Here is a 22,375-nt window from a genome sequence, read left to right as displayed (position 1 = left end):
TTAGATCTATGTAGTTTTAATTTTTAAAATTAGTACATTTGGATTAAGGTATAATAATCCTACCAGTAATTGGTCATACATTTTTTTTCAGCTCATGTGGAATTCATTTTCACTTACTGTAAAACAGCTTGCTTTCCCATCTGCAGTGACCATTTCTTTTTTTTCCCACAGGATCTGAGTAGGAACTATATATATACTTCTGAGTGTTATAGCTTAAATTTTGTTTAAGTTGTGATTTTCAGACTTTCTGTGTACAGAAAGTGTGTCCTAGGACTTACGGGGACCTTGTGTAAGGGTGACTGCCAGCATGACGTACTACTCAGACCTTTGGGTGGTTATTAAAGGGTGTGCTTCTACTTGCTTTAACATTCCTGCTGTTTGCCTTCCATTGGCCTGAAGGTGCTTGAAATGAACTGACATAATTTCTCTCTTCACAGAGCCCTTCTGTCTGGCAAACTATCCATCTGCCTTTCACAGTGTCATGTTTAATCCTGTGGAGCCCAGGCTATTGGCCACAGCCAATTCAAAGGAAGGAGTGGGACTCTGGGATATTCGAAAACCTCAGAGGTGAGCCCCTTTATTCTTAAACTATTAAAATTGGCCAGTACTCTCAGGCAATGTGGTCAGCCAGCAAAGGTTGTGTTTTGAGATCCTGTTCATCAGTTAATCTCAATTGTATGTCTCCTGACATGTATTGATCTCTCTGAAGCCATAGAAGCCCTGTTTCCAATGGGCAGGCGGTGTGAAAAATCCACACTGATTGCTGCAGAGTGATATAATCTGAATTCTAGACAGGGGCAAATATGGGCAAACTTATAATGACTTGCTTTATAGATGACTTACATGCATCGTCACCTCCTCTGGAAATTTGACATGTAGGTCACTTCTCATTTTGTAAAATAATATTGTAAAATCATATGAAAAGTAAGTGAAGTTGTGACTTAATTCATGCGGTGCCTATGAAAGGAACTATGAATTACAGATGATATCTTCCTTGGTGATTTTTAGTGCTTACTAATTCTTTCCATACAGCAGTCAGAGTTGATTAAAATTATTGCAGCAGATCTGATGGCCCAGAGGGTGTCCCTAGTATTGTACAGAGTTCCTTGAGGCTATGTAGGGCAGCAGAGATTTCTCGTCCCCTCTCTTTTGCAGTATACTGGCTCTTGCTTTTCTATGCTGCTGAAATGCTTATGTGTAGGGATCGTGTTTTCTGCTAGGAAGACTATCTCCTGTGTGGAGCTCTGACATTTTCTCCACTTCAGGCTCTTTATGAACAACTGTTCTGCCATGTCTAGTTATAAAAGGCAAAATGCAAGATTTGGACTAGTTACATCAGCCTTCTCTCAACCTACTATCTCCCATACTTATAATTATAATGAAAAGCTGGCAACTGGAGTGGGGCCATGTGCTCTTCATTCCCAGTGGAAAGCTTGAGTAGTTCATGATGTCAGCAGTATCTTAAAAGAAGAAGGGGGTGCTGAGTGTTCTAATTCTTGTGCTGTTTTCCCCCATCTCCACCAGTTTCCTACTGTGCATTGTATTTGGGTTCTTGTCTTCTCACTAAACATGGATTCTTTCTTTTTAAAAAAGCATAGGAGAGATAGTTGTTTTATTTTTATAGTAACATTAGATTTAGGGTTTATGTCCATAGAAGTGAAATGAAAACAAAAAAAGAATATCACATGTCAAGATTATCTTCGTTTTTTTTTTTTTATATTTTTTTAAATGTTTGTACATCAGTATAGTGGTTCTTCTTAGTCTCTAGTCACTCTCTCCAAAGGTAACTTGAGTGAATGGTTTCTTATGTATGTTTTCAGAATACAATTTAATACATAAAACAGCATGTGTATATATCCTTTAAAAAATTTCAACTAAAGGAACCTTTTAGATATACCCACTGTCTTCGAGTATGTTTTCACATCAGATCTGCACATATTTTATTTTTTTCACATTTTTAAAATATTTATTTTTACATCATTTTTTCATTTCTTATATAAATTATTTTATATAATTCTTACATCATTTTTCATTTTTGCATAATGTATGCATTTACCCAAAGGATACGGAAACATTAATTCAAAAGGGCACTTGCACCCCTATGTTTATAGTAGCACTATTTACAATAGCTAAGCTATGGAAACAACCCAAATGCCCAAAAATAGATGACTGGATCAAGAAGATGTGGTATACAGCACATTTTTTTAATGACTGCATATTCCATTTATATGATGTACTTAACAACCAGGACTTCTTGTTTCTAGTTTGGGCCATTATGAAAAATGCTACATTGAACCTAATTACACATATATCTTTCTTTTCTTTTTTTTTTTTTTAAGATTTATTTATTTATGCATACAAGAGCTGGGGTACAGGCCAGAGATGTGGGGTGGGGGGTTAGAGAATTCACCAGAGACAGCGTGGGGAACAGAACAGGCAGACTGACTGAAATACACTGCTGAGGGGAGCAGCAGGCGAGACAGGAGAGGTCTGCTTCGCCATGTGGTTTCTCCCTAGCCTGCTGGGGATCGCTTCATAGTGCGGTGCTTAACCCCTTGTGCCACCAGGGAGGCCCACATATATCTTTCTGACTTTTGCAAAAATATTTGTAGGTAATTGCTACATCAATGGGGTGCATTTTTATATTTTTGTTGATATCAGATTGTCCTGCCATCACCAAAGACTGCACTGATTTGCAAACCTACCAGTTGCACGTGAAAATACATGTTTCTCCAGACTCTGTTTCAAATGTTTCTGGGCTTATGGAGGGAAATATTATCTCCTTGTTTAGATTACTTCTTCAGTTATGGGTGAGGTTATGTGGTTTCTTTGGTAACTTATAGTTTTAAAAGCCCGTAGGGGAGAATAGTCATCTAAAAAAACTAATTGGTAATCTTGACTGATTCCTTTCCTGGAATAAGAGGAGGAGCACACTACCATGGGAACTAGGATGTCTTTACCTGTTTCTTTTAACTTTTACAAGGTTTTATGGGTGAGGCAGAAAAGGGCCATGATATACTGTTAGAGTCCTATTCTTTGATTTACTGATGTTTGTGGATTAAGTAATAGAATTTTTCTGTTCAGATTCCCTTAGTATAAATTGGTATGGGAGAAGAAGAGAAAGCTCTTTTGTCTTTTTCCATGTAGGATTAATTATGCTGAGTTGTAATAGATGATTTTTCTCCTGTACACAGCTGCCTGGAAACCCCGAATCAGATCTTGGGGCAATTCTGAATCCCCTGGGAGGATGTCTGGAACACTATAGATCTATGTTACCTAAAGTCTATAGGAAGTTTAGGGGGTTTGTGAACCCTTTATAATTGCAGATAAAATTGTAATTGCTTGTGTATTGGAGTAAACACACAAAGCATTTTTTTGTAAGGGTAGGGAGAGAGCTTTTACCAGGTTCTCATTGAGACCCTTTGCCCTAGGAGGATAGGAGCAGTTAGGTGTTCTAAAGATTCTTAATTTAAAACCTATTGTGATCCCTTACCAGCTTATAAGTGACTTCCAATTCGTAATAGTTTAGGCATATGAGTGAATTCTGTGCCTATTCGGGAGACTCCCTCCTAGAAAAAAAATGATCTCCCTGAAACAATAAAGAGATCTCACATAAACTCCTCCCTAGCTTACCCCATTATTTATTCCATGCTGGAATGACTTCTCTGGCCTATTACAAACCTAAGCTGTACCCCTCTGCTTTTAGCTTGGTAGCCCATAGGAGTGTGAGCAGGGTCACATTTGTTCTACTGCAAGCCTGAAATAAGCTGATTAGAGGACTGGTTGGTAGAATAAAACATCAACTCTTAAAAAGACTTTAGTTATCATGTGGTCTTGCATCTCAGTGTAGAGATTGAGAAACTAGCATAGTGAGGTAAGGGGGTGCAGAAGAGTTTGATGGTTTAGAGTTGAAGATCTGAAGCTATACATCCCGGATACAAGTGAAGGCAAACACCTTAATAGTCATGTGGTCTTGAGCAAATTACTTCACGTCTCAGTGCCTCATAATAATAAACAGCAGAGCCTCCCTGGTGGCGCAAGGGGTTAAGACGCAACCTGTGAGGCTATCTGCAGCTACTGCAGCGCGAGTTTGGTCCACGGCCAGGGAGCTGCCCACCTGGTGCGGCAGACCTCTCCTGACTCACCCGCTGCTCCCCTCAGCAGTGTATTTCAGTTGATCTGCCTGTTCTGTTCCCCATTCTGTCTCGGGGGAATCCTTTCACAACCCCCCCACATCTCTGGCCTGTACCCCAGTTCTTGTATACATAAATAAATAAATCTTTAAAAAAAATTAATAGTGACTAATATTTTTAAGCATTATTTGCTAGGGATAAAGACAACTGTATGAATGATTCCTTATTTAATCCTTACAACAATCCTATGAAGTGGGTTCTATGAGTCTTTAAGAATAAGAAACATTTCCTTGTTTATTATATAAACACCTCTTTATATAAGATAAAGAGGTGTGATAACCATGAAGAGGTGAAATAACTTGTTTGTGTGTGTCATATTTTCTCTCTTCCCCCTCCCTCATTTTTTTTAAATCAAGTAGGGTCTATGCACATTTTGGTTTTCTTTTCTTTCTATACCTCCTTTGCAATGAAACTTTATCTGAATTCCTCTCAGATTTTTCTAATATGTCTGTCATACTCTGATGTCTGAGTCCTTTAGACTTTTTGCCTCTAAAAGTTAAACCCTTTTTCACTATCTTCTGGTCGAACCCCAGCCTATATGCTAGATTTCCAAGTTTCTTGTTCTTTTAACCCTGAAAACCTGCATGTTACTTATTTTGCTGCCAAGTTTTAGAGACTGAGACTGTAAACTGCCCATAGGACAGATCCAACCCAGAGATTTTTGTTTGGCCTACATGATGTAATGGTGTTTGGAAAATTCCACAGAAAAACCACAAATTCTAGTATATCTTGAGAAAGTCAGAGGATCTGATACCATTCAACCTTTATTCCTATATGACAGTGGTCAGTCGGACCTGAGTTATGTTCCTTTTTAAACCTTTAGAATGGTTAAGGGTTCTACTACTCTTTGGTGTCTTTATTTTTTTAATTTTTAAACTTATTTTCTTACATCATTATTCTTTTTTGTACAATATTTGTACTCTTGTATGTCTTAATCCAGGTGTACTTTATTGATTTATGTCACTTGCTTGGCTCTGTGGTCATTGGAGTTTGAAAGGTCTGCTTTGGGGATTTAGTGGTATTGAATGGGCTAAAGGGTGGAAACTTGAGTATAAGAAACTAGAGACTAGAGAATGACATCACATACATAAATATACACTTCATGTTTGGACAAGGTTTCTTTTACTTCATTTAGATTATGTCTGCTGATATCTTTTCATGACCATCCTCTCCATTTTAACTGCCAACATCTCTCAATTAGGTCTTACTTGGACTTTTGCAGAGGCCTCTGAACAGTTTACAGACTGAGATCCTTTAATGTCTAGAGAACTGAGGAAAAGTAAAGTTTCCCCTGCTTGTTTTACCCTTTTTATTGCCTGTTTTAGCTCTCTGCTCATTTAACATCCCTCTCCCTTCTCATATTCTTAGTTTCTGTCAATTTCTGTCAGGAACTGTTAGTTCTGTGACAGGTAACAGTGCCTTGCTTTGACATGGATAATAGAGTAGTTCTTTCCCACTGAGAAACAAAACGAGGACAAGCCAAAAATTCTTGTAAGACTTGCCTTATGAGCTGGTGTTTTTACATGTTGTGTAAATGACAAATGTGAAAATGGGAAATGAATTCAAATTCCTACTATTAGAAAGAAATTATTCTTAGGACCTCACTTGACTTGAGAAACTTACAGGCTAAATGTCCTGTGGGACCAGTGCCAATCCCATAATCCCATAGAGACAAGTAAGTGTACTCATGGCCTTCTGAACAAGCCAGACAATCTCTGCCACATTGCATTTGAGGGTTTGCTCATGATTAGGGGAAATAGAGCCCAGTGGTTCAACTTCAAAGGCTAGAAGTGACATTCATGCACTGACGTTTATTGAAGTTTTAAATGAGGTTCTCTGGACTCTGACCTCTTCTCTCAGAAAGCAAGGCCATCAGGGTAGACAAATATTATACAAAAAGTATTATTCATGAAAAAGTAAAAAAGTATTATACATGAAAGAAAAAAAGTTGATTTGGATTTCATTAAACCTGAGAACTTTTGTTTATTAAAATATCCATTAAGGGAAAACATAAGCCAAAGGACAAGCCTTAGTCTATGAAGAAATATTCATAATACATTTATTGAGCAAGTATTCATATTCAGAATATAAAAAGAATTACAAATCAAAATTGAGAATAAGGCTAAATTTTTAAAATGAGCAGAAAATGTTGAATGTAATCTTCACAAAAAGATGATACCCAAATAGGGGCCTCCCTGGTGGTGCGAGGGGTTAAGACGCAGCACTATGAAGCTGTCCGCAGCCACTCCAACATGAGTTTGATCCCTGGCCAGTGAGGTGACTCACATGGGGCAGCAGACCTCTCCTGTCTCACCCATTGCTCCCTTCAGCAGTGTATTTCAGTGGATCCACCTGTTCTGCTCCCCACTCTATCTCTGGTGAATCCTCTCACCCCCCACACCTCTGGCCTGTACTCCAGTTCTTGTATGCATAAATAAATCTTTAAAAAATAAAAAAAGATGATACCCAAATAGTCCATAGACATTGGAAAGGTTTTTCAGCTTTATACTCATGAAGGAAGTACAAAACAAGACCATAGTGAATTATCATTAATGCAAACTGAATGGTTAAAATTAAAGAGACAATGTCAAGGGTATGGAGCAACTAAACTCTCATAAATTTCAGGTGAGTGTAAATTGATAGAATCTCTTGGGAAAATTTTCTGTCAATAGCTACTAAAACTAAACTTACTGGGCCTCCCTGGTGACACAAGGGGTTAAGACGCAACCTGTGAAGCTATCCACAGCCACTGCAGCACGAGTTCAATTCCTGGCCAGGGAGCTACCCACATAGAGCAGCAGATCTCTCCTATTTCGCCCGCTGCTCCCCTCAGCAATGTATTTCAGTTAGTCTGCCTGTTCTATTCCCCGCTCTGTCTCTGGTGAAGCCTCACCCCCCACACCTCTGGTTTGTACCTGTTATTGTATGCATAAATAAATCTTTTTTAAAAAAACCCAAAAACTAAACTTATGATTTCACAATCCAGCAGCCTCACTTTTAGGTATATCTAAGAAAAATATTTCTGCTCTAAGACATGTCCAAGAATATTCATGGCTGCTTTATTCATAACAGCCAAACGCTGGAAACAATATTAGTGTTTATCAAAGGAGAATGAATAACTGAAAGTAGTCATAAAATAGAATATTGCACAGACATGAAAAAGGTGAACTATAGATACACACATTGACTTAGATGAGCCTCACAGCCATAATGTTGAATGAGAGAAGCTACATAATCATATTAATATATATACTATATGATTCTATTTGTATGCTCTTCAAGCTAGACAGGTTATGGAAGTCAGAATAGTGGTTACCTCAGGACAGGGAAACTTCTGGGATTCTGTGTCTTTATCTGGATGGTAGTTTCAGGGTGTATACTTATGTATTAATTTATTGAACTGTATGTTTAGAGTTAGTGTATTTTATTATCTCTTAAAGTAATTTTTTTTTAAAAGAATCCGAAGTCACTATTGTCTTCAATAGTGGGTATTTACCTTCTTCCCTATGATACTAATGGTTGTTACAATATCACCAGCTCTTTAGGGAGCTGACTTGAAGGGGAAAAAGGAGAGATAAGAGTCAGTTTAGATGGTATTATAGAAAACTGCAACTTTAGAAAGACTTGTAATTGTTGGAGTTTAGGTATCAGAATGATTAACTCTAATCAGGAGACATGCTTTCTGATTAACCACTCCTCTCTTCTCCCCACCCCTACCCTTTTATCCCCTCCTCTCTCCTCTCCCTTCTCTCTCTCTCTCTCTCTCTCTATATATATATATATATATAAATTTATTTATATAAATAAAAAATTTATTTGGCAAGTGTTCCATCCACCAAAACTGGCAACAAGTTTGTTTTCTCCCTAGAACTGTATTCTTCTTTGTTTTTGTTAATGTCATTACCGCTCTTATAATCATTCTGGCTGAAACCCCAGAGCTCTATTTGACTTTTCTGTCTCTCCATCCCTTTGCCATAACCAGCCTTGCTCTATATTAGGGCCTGCCCAATATTTTGAGTTCTTAAAGCTCCTTGCCTATTTCAGGCCCATATCACTTTTACCAGAAGTTACTGACTGTACTAGCTTTTTAACTTCCTTCTTGTTATTGACATATAGCACATATCCTCAAATGTCACTTTTGCCATTTCCCCCACCAGCTTAGTGTCTTCTCATTGTCTTTGTTCATGGTCATATCCACAGAACATAATGTGTGTGGGGTGCTCTAAGAAAAATTTTTTTTTTTTTTAATGAATGTATGACCTACTTTACTGCGTAAAAGAGAAACTCCTTGAGCAAGCACTCTGTGCCTTCTCTTGTGCCAGCATCCTTTCTCCTCGTGTACTCCTCCTCTATAAACATACATACACATAGAGAAGAATTTCTCCTTTTTTCTTGATTATTACTTACCTGTTCAGTTCCTTGTTAACCCTTCACGGTCCGGGTCAAATGGCAACCCATCAGGGAAAACTTCCTTGCTAAATCCCCCTGTTACACACTCTTAAAAGCTTCCTTTCCTTTACTCATTATGACCCCAACAACCAGCACAGTTTTGGCATAGAGTGTGTAAGAAAGTTTTCCCTTTCTCTGGAGGAAGAGACTGGCCTATTCAGAGCCTCAGTAAAACTTAAGGTTTGTGGCATTCATGTTATATGTCTCAGCTGAGGCTTTTACTGTCTTTGATTATCTTTTAATGTAACTGTATTTTCTCTCCAGCAAATCAGTATAAGGTATTTGATTTCCTTCCCAGTGCCTAGCTTCTCAAAAGGAGGCATTTGCCCTCAGCTGTGTTAGTACTTTCCATATTTTTCTGAGGATTTTTAAGGACAGTCACATTTTGTTCATACTTAACTTCTACTGCCATACATAGTGCTTAAAATGTTATGGAATCAATATAAATATTGAATGTATGCAGTGTTAATTAATACTCATCCCCAAATAGTCTCTATTTTCAAAGTTAGTTTTCTATAATGTTTTCTGGAACTGTTTATTCCCTGAGTTCTATAGCATGAATCAAAACTTTGTCTTTAAGGAATAAATCCTTAGAGGAGGTTATAAGGCTTGCTGGCTTTGAATACCTGTCAATAAGTTATGTGGGGAGGACTTGGGGATTCTGCCAACGTTGCTTTTGAACTTTGAGGCCACAAGGTGGAGCTCTAAAGCCAGCTTCATCTGCTGGACCCTAGTCAGGTTCTCAAATGTTACAGAGCATCAGAATCACCTAGGGAGCTCTTAAAATGCTCCTTCCTAGGTTAAGTTTTTGGACTGAAGTCTGACATAGGAGTATGACAATTTAGAAGAAATACGCCAAATGATTTTGCAGCTTTGTGTATCCTGCAAAACAGAAACTGGTTATTAAGAGGTCCTGTTGAATTTGCTTCTGTGTTTACTAGGATCCAGGCTCTGTGGGCTTTACGTCAGAGCTTATCTGTGTCCTTTCCTTCTCACCAGGCACAAATGTACTTTTTATCATAAGAGACTTAGGCTTAGGTCAGAGCATCTGGGGAATGTCTGGTAAGAGAATGGGTGTTCTGGAAGCATGCAATATTTAGTACTCCCCTATTCTAGTTATTCAGGGGGAGGCAATATCAAAACCCTTATTCAAGTGATTTTTCTTATTTTAAAACTTTTTACTTCTTTTTTTTTTTTTACTTTTTTTTTACTTCTTTCTTTTTAATGAACTAAGAAATCATCCCTGAAAGTATAATCTTGACCATTTCCTTTAAAAATTTTTTTGTGCTAAAAATAATTCCTCAATTAAATAGAAGTAGAATAGTAAGATGAACACCACTATACCATAACCCAACTTCTGAAGTTGTCAACCATGGACAGTCTTTTTTTTTTTTTAAAGATTTATTTATTTATTTATTTATTTATACAAGCACTGGGCACAGTCAGAAGCGAGGGATGGTGAGAGAATTCACCAGAGCCAGAGCGGGGAACAGAACAGCCAGAGTGACGAAATACACTGCTGAGGGGAGCAGTGGGCGCGGCAGGAGAGGTCTGTCGCGCCATGTGGGACCCTCCCCGGGAGGCGGGGGATGGAACCGGTGCTGCAGAGGCTGCAGGCAGCTTCGCAGCCCAGCACTCAACCGCTGCACCACCAGGGGAGGCCCAACCATGGACAGTCTTGTTTCATTTGATCCTCATCTGTAGCATTCTTACTTAATTACCCTGTATTAATTTCCAGATAACATCCTATTACTTCCTCTGTGAATACTTTAATATGTATCTCTGAATCTCTAAAAGATAATCTTTAACTTGAGGCAAAATTCACATAACATTAAATTAACAATTTTAAAGTAAAAATTTCAGTGGCATTTAGTACATCCACAAGGTTGTGCAACCACTCCTTCCATCTAGTTCTAAAACATTTGTATCACTGCCCCCCTCCAAAAAACCATTAAGCAGTTCTATTTCTCTTTCAGATTACTTTTTCCCCCATCCCCTTTGCTTCTGGCTGGGTACCACTAATTTGCTTTCTATCTCTTTGAATTTACCAGTTCTGGGTATTTCATACATGATATGACCTTTTATCTGACTTCTTTTACGTAGCATAATATTTTTGAGATTCATTCACATGGTAGCATGTATCAGCACCTTCTTTCTGCAGTAAGAGTTCAATCTCTGCCAGCCGGCGAGAATCCCACATGGCAAAGCAGACCTCTCCTGTCTCTCCCGCTGCTCCCCTCCGCAGTCTATTTCAGTCAGTCTGCCTGTTCTGTTCCCCGCTCTGTCTCTGGTGAATCCTCTCACCTTTCCACACATCTGGCCTGTATCTTGGTTCTTGTATAAACAAACAAATCTTAAAAAAAAAAAATTAAAAACTTAAAAAATATAACTACAATATTATCACACCTAAAAAATTAGCAATAATTCCTTAATAGCATCACATTTAATTAATGTTTACTTCCTCAATTGCTTTATAAATGTTTTGTTACAGATAGTTTTTTAATCAGAATTCAAATAAGGTCCTGATCCTTTTCCGGTTCATAAGCATGATGATTGGGTGCTCACGCGGCTGTGTGAGATGTGCCTCTCTTAAACCTTGTTACGACGTCGGCACATTACCCTTCTGACGTGGGAAAAAAAAAAAAAAAAATTCAAATAAGGTCCTTACAAAACAATTAATTGATAATGACTTCTGAGTCTCTTTAATCTATAAGTACCACTGCCTCTGATCTTTTTTCTTACAGTTTTATTTGTTGAAGAAACTGAACTATTTATCTTATTAAATTTCTCACATTTTAGATTATTTTGATAATATTCCTGTACTGTCATTTAGCATGTTCCTCAGATTATAGTTTTACCCTATACATTGATACTAGATTTAGGGACTGGAACAGATTCAGGTTTTATTTTTCGGCGGGACAGGGGTTGGGAAAATTATTTCATGCCTGGTGTTATATACATCCTGAGGAAAGATAAAAATATGTAGTTTTGTCTTACTTTGTTTTAAAATACGTTGACTAACTTCTTACTATAGTTTTTTAAAAATATAAGTGATACTGTGATGATATGGAGAAATTGGATAACTCACACATTGCTTGTGGGGATATATAGTAGTATAGCTTCTCTGGAAAAGAGTTTGGTGTTTCCTTTATAAATTAAAAATAACATATCATATGACCCAGAAATTCCACTCTTGGGCATTTATCCAAGAGAGATGAAAACTTATTTTCACAGAGAAAACTTTACATAGCAACTTTATAATAGCCCCAAATTGGAAACTACCTAACTGTGGTTGTTAAGTTAAACTACAGTACATTCTGCTATAATATACTACTTGGTGATAAAAACAAATGAACTATTAATATACTCAACAATTTGATTGAACCTTAAGAGAAAATTATGCTTTGTGAAAAAGCTACTCTCAAAAGGATACATACTGAATGATTCCATTTATATAACTTTCATGAAAAAACATAATTTTATACAGATGGGAAGCAGATTAGTGGTTGCCTTGTATCAGGAATGGGGTAGAAGGAGTGGCTATGGTTATTAAAAGGTAACAGGAGTGAGTTTTGTACTGATGAAAGCACCTTAATCGTGGAAGAAGTTACAAAAGCTACACACATTCACACATACACACACACGCATGCATACACGCACATGTATAACTTACAAAACTTGGTGCATAGAACCTTGCATATTTCTTTGCAACTTTCTCTGAATATGTAATTATTTCAAAATTTATTAAAAAATGCAAGTAATATATAGCATTGACCTTTTAAAACAGTCAATAAAGCTAAAGTCCTTTCTATCTTTTTCTTTCAGTCCTGCTCCCTCCCTCCATTAGGGGTCTGAAATGTTAGACATTTGTGGTAATGTTTCCGGAACTTTTTGTTTTGTTTTTTGGTTTAATATACTTACACAGGTACTAATAGGTATATATGGTATTGTTTCTACATTCATGTATGGTTTTCACACAAATGACGTACTGCTATATAATCATTCTGCAACTTTGCTTTTTCACTCACCAGTATGTATTGGGAATTTGTCCACATATTAACATATCCAGATTTATTTTGCTTCATTTGGGAGTTAACTGTTCAGAGCAGCTCTCCTTACACTCTGTTCAGAGGCAGGGTAGAATTTTCTTCTAGGAAGTCTTTTTTTTCTTTTAAAGATTTATTTATTTATGCATACAAGAGCTGGGATACAGGCCAGAGATGAGAGAATCCACCAGAGACAGAGTGGGGAACAGAACAGGCAGATTGACTGAAATACACTGCTGAGGGGAGCAGCGGGTGAGTCAGGAGCGGTCTGCTGTACCATATGGGTAGCTCCCTGGCTGGCCGGGGATAGAACTCATGCTGCAGAGGCTGCGGATTGCTTTATAGTGCAGTGCTTAACCCCTTGCGCCACCAGGGAGGCCCCTAGGAAGTCTTTGGTGACAGTTTATGAAAGGCATGTCTCTCATAGTACATATTCCCGTTATTACAACACTGTTGGTTATCTTGTTCCTCATTAGTCCTTGACAATATCTAACTCATGTTATTTCATCTTTTAATACTATCCACGTACCTAATACAGTGCCTAAAATAGTTAGCAGGTATTCAGAAGTGTTTATAAATAAATGTATACATGAATAAATGAGTTACCGAATTACAGGGAAGAATGCAAAGTGACTAACTTAGACGAATCCTTCTAGACTTAATGCATCTCAGTCAGAGCTTTTCTCTTGCTGGGCAGAATAATCCTGTCTAGATTATAGAATTGGTATACACATTATACACAAAAATATTTTGGAAATTAAATTTAATGAAAAACTTGCTTCTAGGGTTTTTATATTGGTATAATTCTCTAGTGTATTCATAGTGTGAACAATTTATTTTATGGTCACAAGTTAAACTACTAATATTTTTATCTGAGTCATATATTTTATTTCTTATTTCACTTTCAATAATCTTGGCTTCATTTATCCAGGACATTATCTATGTGTGAAAGATTTTGCCAAGAACATTGCTGATGTTTGTGGAATCTGCATAAAATCCCTTGTTTTGACTTTATTTTCTGTTCCAATCATATCACTTTGTCATTTATTTATGGATTTTTTGGAAGTAGAATGGCAGATTTATAAGAAACAGAAAAGCTGATCAAAGATGTACAAGAAAACGCAGAAAAACAAATCAGTGTCCTGTGTAATATAATCAATGAACAGAACCTCGAAATTGAAGCTTAAAATAAGAAAATAACAGGGCCTGCCTGGTGTCGCAAGGGGTTAAGATACAGCACCAGTTTGATCTCCAGAGGAATACACATAGGCAAAACACTCCACAGTATAGATTTCAGAGCTATCTTTGTGGTTTCATCTCCAGCAGCAAGGAAAACAAAAGAGTACATAAATAACTGGAACTGCATCAAACTGAATAGCTTCAGCACAGTGAAAAAAACCTATACTAAAACAAAAGGACATCCTACCGAATGGGAGAAAATACATATAACAAGGGACTGATGTCAGAGGTCCATAAAGAACTCAACAAAAGGAGTATACGGCTCAACAAAATGAAAACAAATAACCCCATCAAAAAATGGGAAGAATAACTGATCTGAGTACTTTTTCAAAGAAGACAAACAGATGGCCAACATGTACATGAAAAAATGTTGATCACTTGTTTTCAGGGAAGTATAAGTCAAAACTACAAGGAGATATTATACCTGTGAGAGATGGCCCATAGCAAAAAAACAAAACAAAACCAGATAACAAGTGCTGGCAAGGATGTGGAAAAAAAGGAATCCTCTTAACTTTTGATGGCAATGTGGACTATCCAGCCCCAACAAAAACAGTATGCTGATTTCTCAAAAGATTAAAAGTGGTCTGTGGTACAACCCAGCAACCCAGCAATTCCACTTCTAGGTGTCTACCCAAAGAATAATTCCAAGGGAAACGCGCAGCACTGTTTACAATAGCAAAGCTATGGACACAACCTAAGTGCCCAAATACAAATGAGTGGAAAATGTAGTATATTATACAATCAAGAAGATGTAGTATATTATACAATAAATATTACTCAGTTTTCAAAAAAGATAAACTGTTGCCATTTGTGACAACATGAATAGAGCAGGAGGGGATTATGCTAAGCAAAATAAGTCAGAAAGAGAAAAGCAAGGGCCTCCCCGGTGGCGCAGCAGTTGAGCGCTGGGTTGAGAGGCTGCCTGCAGCCTCTGAGGCGCCGGTTCAATTCCCGGCTGCTCCCCGGCCACCAGAGGAGGGTCCCACATGGCACGCAGACCTCTCCTGCTGCCCGCTGCTCCCCTCAGCAGTGTACTTCGGTCCTTTTGCCTGCTCTGCTCCCCGCTCTGGCTCTGGTGAATTCTCTCACCCTCCCGCGCTTCTGACTGTACCCAGTGCTTGTATAAATAAATAAATAAATCTTTTTTAAAAAAAAAAGAGAAAAGCAAATAGTGAGTGATGTTACTTGTATGTGGAATATAGAGAAACCAGACAAAAAGGGGGTGCTAAAACCAAACTAAGAATGAACTCTAGAAAGCTGGCTATAGAACTGAGGCTATCAGATAGGGAGTGGGAAGTGGAGGGGTGAAAGCAAAATGGGGAGAAAGCACAATGGACTATCCTGGTAAAACTACAGTTCGTATAGGATCATAACTCTGTTCTAAGTCAGGGTTTATTAAATTGCTACTTCATGATCCATTAGATCATGTTTATCAGATGTCTGTTATGTATCTGCCACTGTTTAAAACACCTGTGATACACAAGGAAAAGATAAAAATAGGAAAGGACAAATAAGAAACAGAATAAATACATAAAAAATACGTAGTATGTAAATGATTATTCATGACTTAGAGAAAATTATAGCAGGCAGGGAGACAAGGAGTGTTGAGTAAGTTGCAGTTTTTCATAGGTTATCAGGAAAGACTTAGTTGAGGAAGATATTTAAATAAAGAGGTAAGTAAATAAGCCATGCACAGATCTGGGGAGGAATATTCTGGACTGCTGGATTTGCAAGTGCAAAGGTCCTGAAACATATATGATGTGTTCTAGGGACAGTAAAGAGGCATCATGTGGTTGAAGTAGAGTAAGGTAAGAAGAGTGATAGGTGGGATCAGAGATAAAAGGGGTGAGAATAGAAGGTGTATTGTCTAAGGTCTTGTTGGCATTGTAAAGAATTTGTTTTCACTGTGATTGAAATGGAGGATTTTTAGTAAAAGAACGATGTGATCTGATTAATGGTTCAGGATCCTTCTGGCTGCTTTGTTTAGGATAAACTGAAGCATAGGTCAATAGTGGAAACTTGGAAACAAGGCAGGAAGCTCTTTCAGTAACCAGTGTGGTATGAAATAAATTTCATTGATCACAAGTATTTATTAAAGAAAACAATAAAGCGTAGAAAATGAGTACATTACATATAGTAAGTGGTATTTATTGCTTAATGAGTTGGATGCAATATAAAACATACTTACAAGGGGTTACACTAAAAAAGTTTGAAAGCCATTATTTTAAGATTTTTTTCTGTTACTGCCAACTAGAGGTGACTTTGGGTTTTGAACACATTCTCAGTGAGTGGCTCTGTATGAAACACTGTCTTCCTGTAATGGTATCTTGTCAGCATTTTTTCTCCCCATTCCTTTACGTTTCTCTATTCTCTTTTTTTGAACTTGTTGCCTAAGATTTTATTAGAAGTTAACTAATTGTGATTTTTGTTTTCAGACCTTCTTGACTTGGGATTTTTCCCAGACTTGACTTCTTTCCTCCTTAACATTCCTCTAGTTTTGTGGCCTTGTAACCTAAGAGTCAGTGCACCCACCGCAGTTTCTTCTCCTGCCATCATGAACTGCCTGTTTTTTTTTTTTAATTTAAATTTTATTTTTAGGGCCTCCCAGGTGGCGCAGCGGTTGAGCGCTGGGTTGCGAAGCTCCCGCGGCCTCTGCGGCGCCGGTTCAATCCCCGGCTGCTCCCCGGCCACCGGAGGAGGGTCCCACATGGCGCGCAGACCTCTCCTGCCGCCCGCTGCTCCCCTCAGCAGTGTACTTCGGTCCTTCTGCCTGTTCTGCTCCCTGCTCTGGCTCTGGTGAATTCTCTCACCCTCCCGGCTTCTGACTGTACCCAGTGCATGTATGAACCAAACAAAAACAAAACAAACAAATAGATAAATAAATAAGACATGCCTCTAGAAAATTAAAAAAAAATAAAAAAAATAAAATAAAATAAATTTTATTTTTATATTCCCCATACAATTACAACCCCCTTATTTTTGCCCCAAGCCCTCCTTTCCCCGCCCCCCACCCCTCATAGAGTGTCTCTTGTTCATAGTTATTTGTTGATTTTGATATTTTCTTTCTTACAGTTATTTTTTTTCCTGGTCTCTTATTTAAGTATTCTAGATTCCTGCTATGAGTGAGACCATCCGGTCTTTTTCTTTTTCTTTCTGGCTTATTTCGCTGAGCATGATCCCTTCCAGCGCCATCCATGTGGCTGCAAATTGCATGTGTTTATCTTTTTTGAATGCTGAGTAATATTCCATGGTGTATATGTACCACATCTTCTTGATCCAGTCATCTATTTTTGGGCATTTGGGTTGTTTCCAAATCTTAGCTATTGTAAATAGTGCTGCTATAAACATAGGGTGCAGGTGCTCTTTGGAATTGATGTTTCTGTGTCCTTTGGGTAAATACCTAGGAGTGGAATTGCTGGATCCTATGGAAGCTCTATGTTTAGTAGGTCCAGAAATCTCCACACAGCTCTCCATCGTGGTTGGACCAGTTTGCATTCCCACCAACAGTGCAGGAGAGTTCCTTTTTCTCCGCATCCTGGCCAACATTCGTTGTTGCTAGTTTTTTCAATATGTGCCATTCTCACTGGTGTGAGATGGTATCTCATGGTAGTTTTGATTTGCATATGAACTGCCTGTTTACCTACATATCTTCCCACCCTCTCCTTCTGCACTGTGACAGTTGCTGTAGCAACTGCTATCTCAATCTCCCTCCTTCCCCTGTTTTTTTTTTTTCTTCCACCTACCAACCAAAGTTTTATATACTATAAGATCAGGACTGCTGCTATGTGATATAGGTCAAAAAGTAGGACCAGGAATAGTTTTCAGATGAAGATTAAATGACTGCTTATGAAATACCTGTCTATTTTCTACAGTTTGGGGTAAAGGGGGGGATTTAAATAAAGTCATTCCGTTTGGATGAACTGAGATGACTTAACTGTTGAGTCCCTAATTCTATGGAAAAGTTATGAGTATCCAAGAACAAATCTGTTGTGGTACTGTCTCTTGATTCATTTTAAGATCTTGGTTGGTTTTGTGCGATTTTGGGGCTCTCTGGACCAAAGGTAAAAGCTTGGGCTCTAGATCACTTCAGCTCTGGTTATGTCCCTGTTTTGGAAGATGGTGATTAGAAACAATACAATGCCTGCTATTCATATTTGCTTCCTGGAGGGATTGGATATGCCATTTGACTATCTAAATATGTCTTTATCAGAAATTTAGTCATTGCCTGTTGTTGACCTCAAACTAAAATTTTCTGGTTATTCAAAAAGGGAAGGAAAGTTTAGCATACACACTGAACCTATAATCTATAGCTCAAGTCAGGAGGTTTGCAGGGAATCATGTTCTTGTTACAGGGCAGAGAGAGGGGTACCCCAGGGCCCGCCAACCTGCCTGCTCTAAATAGGTTCTGCCATCTACCACATCAACACAAAACATGAGACTTTAATGGGAAAGAACTTTAATACAATTAGGAAACAATACAGGAAAGGCAAAGTGTATAGTTTCTAAATCAAGCACCCAAAGTGACCCGTCCCCTCATGGGTAGAAGTCCACCCAAGCAGGAGTGGCCCAGAACAAGGCCCCAAAGCCATGAATCTAAAGCATCTTCCAGCGGGGACCCACAGAAAAGGGTCAGAAACAACCAGACAAGTCTGAAAGGAAAAGAGCAAAATAAAATCAAGACAAAAACCGCCATTGTCAACTCCCCATGGGTCTCACCCACATCTGTGTCACCCAGTCCACGACCAAAAGGCAAGCACAGTTTCTTCACGTGTCTCTCAGCTCCATGTGCCTCCTCCAGGTCTCCTTCTGGATCCATCCTTCTTCCTCCTTCCTCAGTCTCCTCTGCAGCTTCTTCTCTCTCTGCTCAGCTCCACCCTCCTTTTGGGTGGGTCAGGAAACCTGGAACCTCCCCCTTTCCCGGGACCACCCTGTTACATTCTGAGTAATATAACTTTGTTCAGTCACAGATCATAAGGTGTATTTCTCAGAGTGGTTGTTCAACAGTTTTCTAGAGATCCCTCTAGAGAAGTCTTAATCTTGAAACTAAGTGTTGTATTAAAAAAAGAGTGAGAATTCTCAGGTCCTTTTCCGTTACACCACTTATATAAAAATGAAATGGTTAAAAGAGATTTTTGGGGTGCTGAACACATTTGAGTGGGACTGTTGTAACTCTCTGAACTGGTTCACTTTTTGCCTAATTCTGATTATTTGGTAATATCTGTAATATTCTTTGGGTTATGTTATAGGAAGTACAAAATGTCCCACATTCTTAGGTCATCCTATAAAGCAGAAGCTGTCCTAAAGCAGAATGGGGTTGGGGGAATTCCTCCCCACCTGTAGGACCTCATTTTCGCCTCTCTGGTTTTATGTACCAGCTCTGATGTCTGTGAATTGGAATGGCAGTGCCTTGATTCCAGGTATTTTACAGGTCTTAGGAAACTTTCATGTAGAAACTGTAAGGAAATTCATGTTGATGGGCTTTAGAAATTATTGTTAGTATCAACAAATGAATTATTTAATCATGGACTTATGGAAATCTAGGTTCATGGACTCTGATGTTGGAATATTTATTGATACCCTTTCTTGTGCTGGACATGATACACTTTCCCTGAAAACAGGTTCACCCTGTTTTGCTTTTGTTTCAAAACCTTGGCCTTAAACAAGTACTTAAGAAAAATTTGTTATTTTACTTTGCCAGACCAATGAAGAAGTCCAATTGAGTATTTCTTTGGGTGAGCCTTTCAAAATACTCTTTCATCTCATTGGGGTTTGTAATGGTGGCTATTTCTCAGGAGGGGTAAAAATAGTGACATCTTTACTGCCAAGATCAGAGTCCACAAAGCAAGTCAAGATTGAATCATTCTTGTTGTATATAGATATCCTCAGCTCCCTAAGAGGAAGTTAGAAACTTCCCCTTCTGGGAAGTTGCAGAAGAGAAGACAAAAATATTTCAGAAGTTGTTGATAGAGTCTAGGAACTCTGATCTTAAAAGGATTTAGAAGTCCTTTCGGCTAGTAGACACAGAGCAGTAAAAAGTGCTATGTGATGTGGTTGGCTTTTCATTGAGCCTCTAGTAATCTTCTCTTCACCTTTTCTACCCACCCCCACTCTGTCTCCCAAATTCCAAAATGTAGTCTTGTTTCTCAAATTGTGGTTTGAAAGTCACTTGCATCAGAACGAACAGGAGTTGCTTGTTAAATTCAAATTCATAGACCCACTGCCAAGATTGAATTAGATAGCTGGGGATTGAGCCTGAGAACCTACATTTTATAACAGAGTCCTAGATGTTTTCTCATGCACACTGCACTTGGAACCAAAAACCACAGAATCTCTGACATAATCTTTTTATCTTGACTATAAAGACAAATTGCTTCTAAGCCTTTTTCTTCCTTATGAGCTAGATCAGCCCAACTGTCCCTATCAGGAGTAGACAGTTATAGAAGTCCTGCTGAGAAATTAGTTAACATAGGTCACACTCTGGATTTCTGGTGCTGTTCCATATCTCTGGAAGGAAATGAATTTTGCACCCAAGCTCCAAATATTCAGTGTTAGTAACTTGCTCTTTAGATTGCAACCCTAAGGATTCTAGGAGCAAGATTCTGATATACATACCCTCTCTGTGAGACATAGGAGTTTTCTGCCCTGAAGCATAGTCAAGAGAAAAATTAGTTATTCTCTTGGAGCTCACAAATAGACCTTTTTAGAATGATCAGATTGCCAACTTAGGTCAAGAAGCTTTGGTGGAGATGGGCAGAGTACTATAGGCCTGACTAGGATCAGCAGAGGAAGATCCTGTTAACAGATGAGAAGGGCTTTTGCCAGAGGCCCTTGCTTTTCTATCAGGGATGCCTGAGCTGATGCAAATCCCTGCTGCTATGGCTGGTGGGACTGGCTATGTGTCTTTTTATTGAGTCTTGTTTTCACCCTCCTCTATTCCTCTTCAGTTCTATAGATGCTAGTTTATTTGCACACTCCATACTGATCATGAGTTGAAAGTCTTTTGTTGCTTTTGAGCTTAATGTTTAGATAATGCCTGTGACAGCTAGGGCACTCTGTAAAGGAAATGCCTGGGCTCAAATAGCACCGTCATTTATTTCCTGCGTGTGAGTGACCGTGGCTTGTGTTTAGGACCATTATAAGAACATAGTTCTCTACAGGGATTGTCATTTGGGGCCCGCAGGAGTACTAGGTTTTTTCCTTGATTCTTGGCATTCTAGTGACTGTTTTCTAAGTCTCTTCTTTCTTTCCTTCCATTTTAATCATGAGGGGATTAAATTCTATTTTGCTGAAGTCTTGTTTCCACACATAGTTGCAGTACCAGAGCGTTCCTCCTGCTGGTGAGAAGACTGCTTTGCGGGACACAGGACTTGTTATAAGGCAGGGAGAGGGGCACCCCAGAACCCCCTAACCTGCCCACTGTAATAGGTTCTGCCATCCCCTGCATCAAGACAAAACATAAGACCTTTAATGGAAAGTAACTTTAATACAATTAGTGAAAATACAGAAAAAAAACAAAGTTTCTAAAACATAATTTCTCAATCAAGCACCCACAGTTACCCATCTCCTCGTGGGTAAAAGTCCACCCAAACAGGATTGGCACAGAGCTAGGCCTGAAAGCCTGCCACGAGTCTAAAGTACCTTTTGGGGCCTCCCCGGTGGCGCAGCGGTTGAGTACTGGGTTGCCAAGCTGACTGCAGCCCCTGCAGCGCTTGTTCGATCCCCGGCCCCCGGTGAGTGTCCCACATGGCGCGCAGACCTCTCCTGCCGCCGGCTGCTCCCCTCAGCAGTGTATTTCGTCAGTCTGCCTGCTCTGCACCCCACTCTAGCTCTGGTGAATTCTCTCACCCTCACGTGCCTCTGACTGTACCCAGTGCTTGTATAAATAAATAAATAAATAAATAAATAAATAAATAAATAAATAAATAAATAAATAAATCTTTTAAAAAAAAAGTACCTTCTGGCAGGGACCCATAGAAAAGGGTCAGAAACAGTCAGACAAGTCTGGGAGGAAAAGAACAAAATCAAAATCAAGGTAAAAGCGGCCATTGTTAACCTCCCCGTGGGTCTCTCACCTACATCTCTTTCAATCAGTCCAGGACCAAAAGGCAAGCACAGTTTCTTCACATGTCTTTCTGCTCCACATGCCTTCTCCAGGTCTCCTTATTGCTCTCCATCCTGCTTCCTTCCTTCTTCAGTCTCCTCTCCAGCTTTTTCTCCTCGCTGCTCTGCTCATGCCCTGGAACCTCCCCTTTTCCTGGACATGTCCTTTCAGGGCCTCCTTTTCCCATTAGATATTTGCTTTTTTATTCCCTTATCTTCCTCATCACTCTTGGCCCTACCCACCCCCAAATGTGTTATCTCCATTCAATATTATGTCTCTTGTGGTAGCATGTAGCCCTTTAAGTTTTCATTTGGTAAAACTTCTTTATTAAAAATGCTTCAAATTTG

At 38.8% G+C, this 22,375-nt stretch overlaps 1 protein-coding gene and 1 non-coding gene across 5 annotated transcripts in view; both read left to right on the top strand.

Moving 5' to 3' along the window:
• The window catches only part of DCAF5 (DDB1 and CUL4 associated factor 5), a 100,355-nt gene that overhangs the window by 33,751 nt on the left and 44,229 nt on the right, over positions 1-22,375 (top strand). For all 4 annotated transcript variants that reach the window (XM_037503557.2, XM_037503558.2, XM_037503559.2 and 1 more), the window contains exon 5: positions 438-567. In XM_037503557.2, coding sequence (XP_037359454.1) covers positions 438-567 — 130 coding nt within the window. The remainder of the gene's footprint in view (positions 1-437; positions 568-22,375) is intronic.
• LOC119239670 (small nucleolar RNA U13) lies at positions 11,168-11,271 on the top strand. The gene has a single exon (XR_005123947.1). It is a non-coding gene; the product is annotated as a small nucleolar RNA U13 (small nucleolar RNA).

This window comes from Talpa occidentalis, unplaced genomic scaffold, assembly GCF_014898055.3.
Source record: "Talpa occidentalis isolate TD23 unplaced genomic scaffold, MPIMG_talOcc4v2.1 talOcc4.11, whole genome shotgun sequence".
In the NCBI taxonomy this organism is placed as follows: Eukaryota; Metazoa; Chordata; class Mammalia; order Eulipotyphla; family Talpidae; genus Talpa; species Talpa occidentalis.
Note: the sequence above shows the minus strand (reverse complement) of the source record. Positions and strands in the feature narration are given on the sequence as shown.